The 10,916-nt window shown below is 43.7% G+C and overlaps 1 protein-coding gene across 6 annotated transcripts in view; it reads left to right on the forward strand.

Moving 5' to 3' along the window:
- LOC137351339 (diacylglycerol O-acyltransferase 1-like) overlaps positions 1-7,301 on the forward strand; it is a 167,626-nt gene extending 160,325 nt beyond the window's left edge. For all 6 annotated transcript variants that reach the window (XM_068015791.1, XM_068015801.1, XM_068015809.1 and 3 more), the window contains 4 exons: positions 442-507; positions 4,185-4,272; positions 5,600-5,662; positions 6,173-7,301. In XM_068015791.1, coding sequence (XP_067871892.1) covers positions 442-507; positions 4,185-4,272; positions 5,600-5,662; positions 6,173-6,319 — 364 coding nt within the window. In that variant the 3' untranslated portion in view covers positions 6,320-7,301. The remainder of the gene's footprint in view (positions 1-441; positions 508-4,184; positions 4,273-5,599; positions 5,663-6,172) is intronic.
- The last annotated feature ends 3,615 nt before the right edge of the window (positions 7,302-10,916 follow it).

The raw sequence follows: 10,916 nt of genomic DNA on the forward strand, positions 1-10,916 counted from the left end.
TTCCAGCATTTCTTGTTTTCATTTCAGATTTCCAGCATCCGCAGTATTTTGCTTTTATTCTCTTATTTTCTAACCTTTGTTTCCTCTGTCTTCCAGACTTATCCATTAATTTTCTGCCTTCCATTCTCATTTCTGATTTTGTCCCAACTGAGTCTATCCTCAGGTCCCCATTCCCCGTTAAACTAGTTTAAACCCTCCCCAACAGCACCAGCAAAACGTCCCGCAAGGAACTCCATCCCGGCTCTGCTCAGGTTCAACCCATCCTCCTCTCTATGGCTCAACACCTCAACTACCTGTTGAATCACGGACAATACCCATTGAACTTTTTTTAAACCACTTTGGTCAATTTCATTTGAGCTGGGTGGAGTTGTGTACTACTGAAAAGTAGTGGCAGGGATGTTGATCTTGAAGTAAATGTGTAACAATCAGTTTTTGTCCTAGGAATTCGGAGACTGTGCCATATTTCTGGAAGAACTGGAACATTCCCGTCCACAAGTGGTGCAGCAGGTAAGGACAGATTACTGCACCTACAGTTTCCTTCTACTCATGATGTTTCCTTGGCCTCAGTGATATAAATCAAAACATGTAAAACGTTTATCTATGCCACTAGTTTCTGATCTGACAACAACTTACATTTATGTAACCTCCTTAACTTAGGAGAAAAAGGAAGTCCCAAGGTGATTCAGAGAGGCGTAAGGAAAAGGAGTATCATGACAAAGGAGAGCTGGCCAAAAGCTAACATAGAATTTACAGCACAGAAGCATGTTTGATCAGCTCATCTGGGCAGATGTTTACATTCCACACAAGTCTCCTCCCACCCTACTTTATCTAACGCTATTAACGTATCCTTCTATTCCTTTCTCTCTGATGCACTTAATATAGCTTCCCCTTAAATGCATAGTCAATGGTGAGGCTTAAAGGAGTTGAGGGAGGTGGAGAGGCAGAATGGTTGAGAGTGGGATGTTCAAAACGTAGACCCTAGGCAGCTGAAGGCATGGTTGACTGCTGGGACAAAGGTAGTGGTGATGCACAAAGGATTGGAAGTGGGGGAATGGAGAGCTTTGGGGAGGGATTTGTCAGGTTTTCTTTTGGATAAACTGTATTAACCAATGCTGGCCTTGCCAGTGGCTGCCCACATCCCATGGATGAATTAAAAAAAATATTATTTACCTCCTCTTTCACTGTAGCCTGGGTAGCATCTTCCTTGGTAAAGCCAGATGCAAAGTATTCATTTAGAACCTCAGCTAACCTCCCTGACTCCTTGTGTAAAGGTCTTTTTAGTCCCTAATCGGCCCTACTACTCCTTTTACTACCATCTTTACTATTTATATGCCTATAGAAGACTTCAGAAGGGGATCTAGCAAGGGAAAAATGGAACCAAAAATTGACAGGACAAGCTGGCGGAACAATGGGTAATTGTTAAGGAGATGTTTCAGGTACAGGCTAGGTACATTCCAATAAGGGCAAATGGCAGGGGAGCCAAAGCCCAGGGCCCCTTAGATGATGTGGGATATAGAGAATATGATGAAACAGAAAAGAGGGTGAATGATGAACGTCATGTAAATTCTTCAAGTACCAGACCAAATACAATTAATTGAGAGGGGAAGTGAAGAGGAAAATATGGCTGGCAAAGCGAGAGTATGAGAATATTACAGTTAACATAAGAGAACCCAAAAATCATCCACTGGCATGTAAATAGTAAACGGGTATTAAGAGGTGGGGTGGGTCCTAGTGGGACCAAGAGGATGATTTATGACGTGGAGGGCAAGGCTTGAATACTTAATGACAACTTTATGTCAGTGTTTACTAAGGAAGAGGATGCTGACGAAATATCAGTAGAAGCGGAGATGGTAGAGGTAACGGATGGGGTGAAAACTGGTGGGAAAGATATACTGGAAAGGCTGGCTTTGCTTAGACTGGAAAGTCTGCTGGTCCAGAAGGCTTACATCAAGGTTGCTGATGGAATTGGGAGTGGAGATAGCGGAGGGCTTGCCATAATCTTTCCATGTTCCCTAGATACGGGGGAGGTGCCAGGGGACAGTGATTTAAGGTTTTGGGCTAGAGATGCAGGGGGATGTGAGGAAGTCCTTTTTACGCAGCGAGTGATAATGACCTGGAACTCGCTGCTGATGAAGCTAGTAGAAGCAGAGATGATCAATGATTTTAAAAGGAAATTAGAATGGGCACTTCAGGCAAATAAACTTTCAGGGCTACAAGGGTGGGGTGGAGGAATGGAACTGATTGGATTATTTTACAGAGAGCCGACATGGACTTGATGGCCTTCAGTGCTGTCATACCTCTGACTGTGAAGTCAGGCAAGAGAGATTGGAATAGTGGAATTTGGAGGTGGCAAGGGTGATGAGTCCAGAAGCCACGGATCAAACCTTTTCTTTTAATTTGGGGGGAGAATGTTCATAGAACCATAGAAATATTACGGCACAGAAGGAGGCCATTCAGTCAGTCGTGTCCATGCCAGCCGAAAAAAAAACTAGCTGCCCAATCTAATCCCACCTTCCAGCACCTGGTTCATAGCTTTGCCGGTTACAGCACTTCAGGTGCTTGTCCAGGTAGCTTTTAAAAGAATTGAGGGTTTCTGCCTCCACCACCATTCCTGGCAGTGAATTCCAGGCAGCCAACCCCCTCCGGGTGAAAATCTCTGGGTTTTTCCTGATGTCCCCTCTAATCCTTCTACCAATCACCTTAAATCTGTGCTCCCTGGTAATTGCCCTCTCCACTAGGGGAAACTAGTCCTTCCTGTCTACTCTATCTAGGCCCCTCAATTTTGTACACCTCAATTAAGTCACATCTCAGTCTCCTCTGTTCTAAGGAAATCAACCTTAGCCTATCCAATTTTTCTTCATAGCTGCAAGCCCTGGCAACATTCTGTAAATCTCCTCTGTACTCTCTCCAGAGCAATTATGTCCTTCCTGAAATGTGGTGACCAGAACTGTATGCAATACTCCAACTGTGGCCTAACCAGCATTTTATACAGTTCCAGCATCACATCCCTGCTTCTGTATTCTATACCTTGACCAATAAAGGAAAGCATTCCATTTGCCTTCTTCACCACTCTAACTACCTGTCCTGCCACCTTCAGGGACCTGTGGACATGTACTCCAAGGTCTCTCGCATCTTCTGCCCTTCTCGATAGCCTCCTCTTTATTGTGTATTCCCTCGCTTTATTTGCCCTCTCCAAATAAATTACCTCACACTTCTCTGGATTGAATTCCATTTGCCACTTTTCCGCCCACTCAACCAAGCCATTGATCTAATTCTGGAGTCTATGGCAATCCTCTTCACTAACAACTACACGTCCAATTTCTGAATCATCAGCAAATTTCCCAATCATGCCTCCCACATTTAAGTCCAAATCATTAATCTATACCACCAACAGCAAGGGACCCAACACTGAGCCCTGTGGAACGCCACTGGAAACAGCTTTCCATTCGCAAAAACATCCGTCGACTACTACCCTTTGTTTCCTGTCCCTGAGCCAATTCTGGATCCAACCTGCCACATTTCCCTGTATCCCATGGGCTTTCATTTTATTGACCAGTCTGCCATGCGGGACCTTGTCAAATGCCTTACTAAAATCCATGTAGACCACATCCATTACACTACCCTCATCAATCCTCCTTGTTACCGCCTCAAAACTCAATTAAGTTAGTAAGACATAACCTTCCTCTAACAAATCCATGCTGACTATCCCTGATTAATCTGTGCCTTTCTAAGTGTCAGTTTATCCTGTCCCTCAGAATTGATTCTAACAATTTACCCACCACCGAGGTCAGACTGACCGACCTATAATTATTTGGCCTATCCCTCGCACCCTTTTTAAACAATGGTACAACTTTCGCAGACCTCCAGTCATCTGGTACCTCTCCTGTATCTAGTGAGGATTTGAAGATGATCCTCAGCGCATCCGCTATTCTCTCCCTGGCTTCCTTTAACAACCTGGGATGCAGTCCATCCGGCCCTGGCGATTTATCCACTTTCAAGGATGCCACACCCTCTCTCATTATGCTCACCGTATCTTATAGTTCACACTCCTCTTTAAGTTCAATGTCTGCATCAACCCCCTCCTTTGTGAAGACAGAGACAAAAAACTCATTTAGAACCCTGCCCACATTATCTGCATCCACACCAAAACAAATCTGTTAAACATCTTTCTGTTTTACACACAGACACTTCTACAAGCCCATGCTGAAGAGAGGGGTGAACAAGAGGATGGCACAGACGGCAGTCTTCCTCGCGTCAGCTTTTTTTCATGAGGTCAGGATGTGAAGTTTTCAAATTTCCTTTTCTGCTGAAACTGTTAATGGTCCCTGCCCCCCCCAAAAATCCCGGAATTGCCCCTCCCAGCTGGTGAGCCGGTACAGCTGTTACTCCCCCAGCTGCTTGCAACGACATGCGTGCACCCCACCCCCACATTTGTTGCCCCATCTCCGTTCAGTGGCACTTACTGCCCCCACCCCCTATCATGGTAATTATTGCTCTGTTTCCAAATACCCCTCCCATATAGTAATGCTCAGTATCCCACAACCCCCATCCCTGCCCTTCCCCCACCTAGTACATTAGAGTTTATCACTCTGCTGCCAGCCAACCAGCTGCTCTCATTCCTGTCGTCTTCCCCATCACACATCATGCAGCAATGCTTATTGCTTTGCATCCTGCCTCACTTCCCACCAATGCAGCCATTAACTTAACATCTATTAGCATAATTTTACTGCACATTGCGAAAAGCAATGTGTTTTGGAGATTATTGAGATAAATAGATGTACTCCATGCTGGTAATCGTAAACAAAGTAAAACACTGGGTACGGGCAGCAGGTCTGTTGGCTTAATGTTTCAGGTGGAGTCCATTCATAGAGAAAAGAAAGGCCTGCATTTCAACAGCACCTCTCACACACTCAGGACAAAGTACTTTCAGACGTGCAGTCACTTTGCAATGTAGGGAAACATGGCAGCCAATGTGCGTACAGCAAGCTCCCACAAGCAACTGATTAATAATCAGTTAACTATTTGTGATGAAAACAGAAAATACTGAAAATACTCAAGTCAGGAGAGGAGGAACAGAATATTTCTAACATTTCTTCTTTCAGCATAGGCAGTATTTTGCTTTTGTAATCTCTTTGTAATGTTGGTTGAGGGATAAATACTATCGGGGACAGCGGGAGGAATACCCTATCCCTTTGGAAGTGGAAACCATCAATGAGCAGGGGAATGGGACTGACTGGATTGCTCTACAAAGAGCTGGTGTGGATTTGATGGGCCGAATGGCAGCCTGTGCTGAAGTGACTCTGACTCTTTGTAATAGCGTCATGGGAGTTTTTACATCCATTTGAGAGGGCAGGCTCAACCTTGGTACTGGCCTTGGGAGGTCAGTCTGCATTATGTACTCAAGTTCTGGAGCAGGGCTTGATGCCATGACTTGGGTGAGAGTGCTATCGACTGAGCCACGGCTGACATTTAACCAGCTTTTATATCATTAGCGTTAAATAGAGCCCCTACCATCAATATTGTTATTTACAAGTAATATTTCAACTGTGACTGAGAGGTTTCTACCTCAAGTACTAAATAAATGGTCTTATTTCCCCAGTACTTGGTCAGTGTCCCTCTGAAGATGTTCCGCCTATGGGCGTTCATGGGTATGATGGCTCAGGTGAGTAACAGTATCAGAACTGTCTGACTCTGGGGTTTTTGAGTGAAGCTACAGCAGGCACGAGTGGTTTTTAAGAACAAGCAACAGTGTAAATCCGGCCACCTTCTGTGCAATAAAAAAGACTCCATAAATTTGCAGTGGTCACAGCGGCTTGGAAATAAATATCCCCGATCAATTCCGCCCCATTTCCTACAGACAAGTCTAGGGGAGCAATTTTAAGCTTAACAATTGTAACTGTACAGAATATTCAACTTCATGATTTGCTGAATTGGAGAGGTAGATTTGTCCATCTGTTTGAGCGGTGCGAGATCTGAACCCCTAGTTTGTCCAGCTGCCTGCAAGGGGGTGTGGGCAGAGACTTCTGTGCGTTTTTCAGACTGGCTTTTTGTCACTAATCCCCTAAATGTACATAGTGGGGGGCAGTGAGCGTAATGCAGGGGGAGAGAGAGACAGACGAAGTACAAGGCGTTTAAAAACAAAATTGAGGCACTTTACCTTTTTGACTTACAGATTCCGCTGGCTTGGTTTGTTGGGAAGTTCCTGAGTGGGAATTACGGGAATGCGGCGGTGTGGTTGTCCCTGATCATCGGACAGCCTGTTGCAGTGCTGATGTATGTGCACGATTACTACATCCTGAACTACGAGGGACCCCAGTGATTGCGGGAACCCCGCAACAATTACAGGACTTAGTACATGAGCAAGAGCTGTGATGATGCCTTCCTTATCTATTTTTATAATTAGTGGAAATTTCTTGGAGAGGAATTGTCTTTTTTTTCTTTTAAGGGGTTGGAGGAGAGTTTGATGCCATAAAGAGAATGTTTGTGGAACACGGGCACCATCCCTTTAATTATTACATCTGCAGCCAGTACACTTGAGTGTGCATGGATTCAGAGCAGTGGAAACTATAGGACCTTAGTCACTGAACATTACAAATGGGATCCAAAGGGCTGAAACTGATGAATGGATTGGGGAGTGCAGATTAGAGGTTAGAAGTAGAATTTCAGTCCAGCAGCAAGCCGGCCACTGAGATGGATGTAAATTGTGCCAACCACATAAGGTGCCAGTTTAGCCATCCATTGCAGGGCTGGCGGATGCGGGGGTTGCTTTTTGTCTCTCTCTGGTTAGTGCAAGGAAAGTGACATCCTGTCGAGTTGGGGCGAGGGGTAGAATGCAAAACATACCAGCAGCTTTCGCAAGGTAAAAAACAAATGTTTTTCCCTCGAGGCCTCTCCCCACGTCCCGTTGGCTCAGCCCCAGCTGAAGGAGCTGTTCAGTTTTATACCTCGGGCATCGCAAATAAAACTGACCAGCAGCGATGAGATTTTAACACAGAAAATAACTACATGCTTCAATTTCCCACTTCCAAAAAAAGGATAGGGGAGGGTGTAGCTGATTCGCCTGCACTACAAATATTGAATAACACTGCTGTCTAGCTATTTATACCATTAGGAGCGCACTCAGTTCAATTTCAGCCATAACTGGTTAACAGGGTGATCAGCAAGAGTCAATCCATCGCATCCTTCTCTGCTTGGTTTCCCAACCAGATTATAGTTTAATCCCACTGAGTGAAGCTGAATAAAATTTGTTCCACAAACACTCTTCTGGGATGTATGGTGAGTCTGTGTTTATTTGGGAGGGTGTGGGGGGGGAGGTGGTGGGGGGGGAAGAGTCATTAATATTTTATATAATATTCTCTGAATCACTCTTGTTTTAGTCCCTCGTGACGGATGCAGAAGCACCCATTTTGCAGGACGACACTATCTGTTGTGTAAGGACTGTATAAACCTGGTGTCATCATCAGTTTGCCATCAATTTTTTATTTTTTTTTTTAAAAGAGCTGACCTCCAGACTGTACAGATGCAGTCTGGAAAAGTAAGGACTCTCAACACTTGTTCTATTACTGTTGAAATTCAGAGGTTAGATGCAAAAAGCTTTTTTTTTACCCTCAGTTGTGTAAACAGCAGAGGCTTTAATTTCCTCTGTTGCCAAATAAAGTAACAGCCTGCAAATAGTAAATAGCACAAAAAGGGATTTCATTCAAACTCGTCAACTAGAGCAAGTGTTATAAGCCTGTAGATGCATTAATTAATTATGTGTAGAATTCACAATGACAGGGATTCAAAACCTGTGAGGGAGCTGAATGAACAAACTTTACCTAAGCTAGATCACCAGCAGTCTGTTTACACCAAAGGGCTAGTTTTCTGAGGGTGCACTGCCACCCAGGAAGCTGCGGAGCCATGACACAGAGCTTCCAGATATGCACCCAGTTTTCAAGGCCCCAAACCTAAAATGTCGAAGTATGGAAGAGAAGATGGTTAAACATCAAGATATCCAGGAAGGAAATATTGAAACAGTCGTTTCTAATTTAAAAACTAATGATACCACCCCTTGTATTCGAAGGTGAAGGACTGTTTAGGAAGTAGCTTTTATTCATGGTAAGCCTTCACCCACCAAATTTATAAAAGGGGAGAACAGAAGTTACATTTATAGAATTGTGTCTTTTAAAGATTCATGACAGGGTCCATGTCCTGATCTGCTCTGAGAAAGAATCTCGGCTGTACCCTACTTTCCTGGAGTCTGCCCACCCGTGAGTAGTTTCTCAGAAAAGTCTGCAGTCTCCAATACTATGAATGAGGTCACTGGAGGACCTGCGTCTGTGGGGGGATTTTACAGAATGGCCTCATAGGAAGGAGCCCTGGCCTGGCCTGGCAGCTCTTCTTCCATGTAGAAACATTGACTTTTTTTAATGGGTTGGCAAAAAGTTTTTTCCAATGTTAGATGGGTGAGTACTTTAAACAATAAAGTAATCCACCAATGCCCTTTAAGAGCTGCAGTCCAACTATCTGCTCCTTGGCACCAACCATGTGTGTGCGCACAGTGGATGCAAGTTTCACCATGTTAGGGCATTAATCAAGTGTTGGAGAAGATTTGCACTACAAACACTAATCATTAGAAAGCTTAAAATGTTTTTTTTAAATAATTTTTTTGTGTCTTAAGGGACTAAAACCAGACTGAAGCAGAGACAGCCCTCCCAAAAACGTATGGTTGGTTGTTGCTGTTTGTTTTCTCACTAAGTGCCTGACTGATTTTTGTAACGTTTGATTGTAAATCTGTTTCCTGTCTCTTACTGTAAGATAGAAAACTGCATCAGCAATGCAATCTCTGGAGTGTTATCTGTTCAGACAGATCAATCCAGTTTACAATTTCTAATGTGGTCCCCAGGTGGGTCAGTAACCATTCATCTGAATGTTAAATATTGAGTGTGTGGAGGAGAGAGGCTCATTCATTAAAGATAGATCCCGTCCTCCCTCTACAGCCCTCCCAGCCCCACAGCTGGGCTGTCCGTTTCTATGATATATGATCCCCGTCTCCGTTTTGTTACTGCTATTTGTTGCTGGCCAGCTGGCGTTCTGCCCCTGGAAACAAGACTGGCAGATAACTAGAATAAAATGGTAGGGAACACTGTCGCTGCGACTGCCATCTCTGACACCCGTATTCATAACTGTTCATCTGGTCTATGCCTCTGCTTCAGTGAACCTTGACTGTACTCGATCATGCCTGGTGCCCAGCTCAGAAGCAGCTGGTGCGTGCAGGGGAATCTGGTCAAAGAGGATCCAGGCTAAGATCATACCATCCACTTTCTAGGGTGCCTATGCTCATTTCTGATATTTGAATATATGACTGGCTTTTTATGTTTATGGAAAAAAGAACCTATCCTGTGCAGGGATCTCTTTTTACGTGTAAATGCATTGCAGCCGTCTGACTTTGGGCTGGGCAAAACATGGGCTGTTTTGTTCAGAGCAAGAGGACTTAATGCTCACGTTTTATTAGACTGGAGTTTCTCCCCCCCCACCCGCGCACACACTTTCCTTTGCCCTGCAGTAGGGATAACAGTAATAACAATAATGTAGAACTGAGTTGTTATAACCTGCCTGACCCTATGGTTAGAAATGCCCCTCTTTAATGTATTGCACCATATGCAACCTGATTTGACTCAATAGTTGAGTCATTCAGAGCCCTGGTGGCTAGGAAGTTAATTACTGTTGAAATGTAATCATGGATTGTAACCACTTCACTTCACTGGGTTTCTTAAACCCTTTCAATCAAGATGGCTATCTTTTCTTTTAAAGAACAAAGCTCCAAAAATTGTTTACCAAACAGTATATTATGTGTCTTGATTGGTGTGCACCAGTCTCCCTATCAGAGAAATAGCTGAGCTTTGATGTGTGTGTCTGTTCCTCCTTTGTTCCCATCTTTTATGCTACTCAGCTGTAACCGAGGATCAGAAGTTTACCCAGTGTTCTCCTCTTACTGCAGCCCTTCCCCAATATTGAGCTGCTGTTGTAATGAAGGGGGCTGTAATGTTCAACTAATCATTGTTATAATTTTATGTATTTAGTTTCAATGTATGTTATTGTGATTTCATTCTATTTGTGCCATGCCTTTAGGGACTTCTTTGAAACTACTTTAATCATGTGAAATGGATCATTAATGGAAATCATGGATTGAAAAAAGGGAAGCCAGGGCCCACACAAGGTCTCGCCAGCCTGAAAATGGGCATCCTTCAATTGGCGCTTATAGATACGGTTTTTAATAAAAGCAATCATTTTAAATAGGTTCTTGAAGGTGCCTTTGGTGTATTGATTGTCTATAACACAAAGTTCTGCAATAGACAAACTAACTTTGAAGTGTAACGTTTCAAAGGGGCTGTCTGTTCAAAGCTTCCAATCAAGCAACACCTTCATTTTAAAATTCTCAGCATTGTTTTCAAATCCCTCCATGACCTCACTACCTCTGTAATATTCTCCAGCCCCACAACCCTTTGAGATCTCTGCACTTACCTATTCTGGCCTCGGAGTATCCCCCATTTTATTTGCTCCACAATTAGTGGCCGTGCCTTCAGCTGCCAAGTCCTTAAGCTCTGGAATTCCCTCCCTACGCCTCTGCTTCTCTTACTCGCTTTCCTCCTTTAACACGCTTCTTAAAACCTACCTCTTTGATCAAGCTTTTGGTCATCTGACCTAATATCTCCTTAGGTGGTTGTGTCTTTTGTTTTATAACACTCCTGTGAAGCATCTTGGGGCATTTTATTCAACTAAAGGTGCTATATAAATTATTTTTTTTGATTCATTCATGGTTGTGGGTGTTTATGACGAGGCCAGCATTTATTGCCCATTCTTTATCGCCCTTGAGAAGGTAGTGATGAGCTGCCTAGGACAGTTGCCCAAATTAAAGTACTGGATTTCTATTGTTG

The sequence above is a fragment of the Heterodontus francisci genome, chromosome 2 (assembly GCF_036365525.1).
Source record: "Heterodontus francisci isolate sHetFra1 chromosome 2, sHetFra1.hap1, whole genome shotgun sequence".
Lineage (NCBI taxonomy): Eukaryota > Metazoa > Chordata > Chondrichthyes > Heterodontiformes > Heterodontidae > Heterodontus > Heterodontus francisci.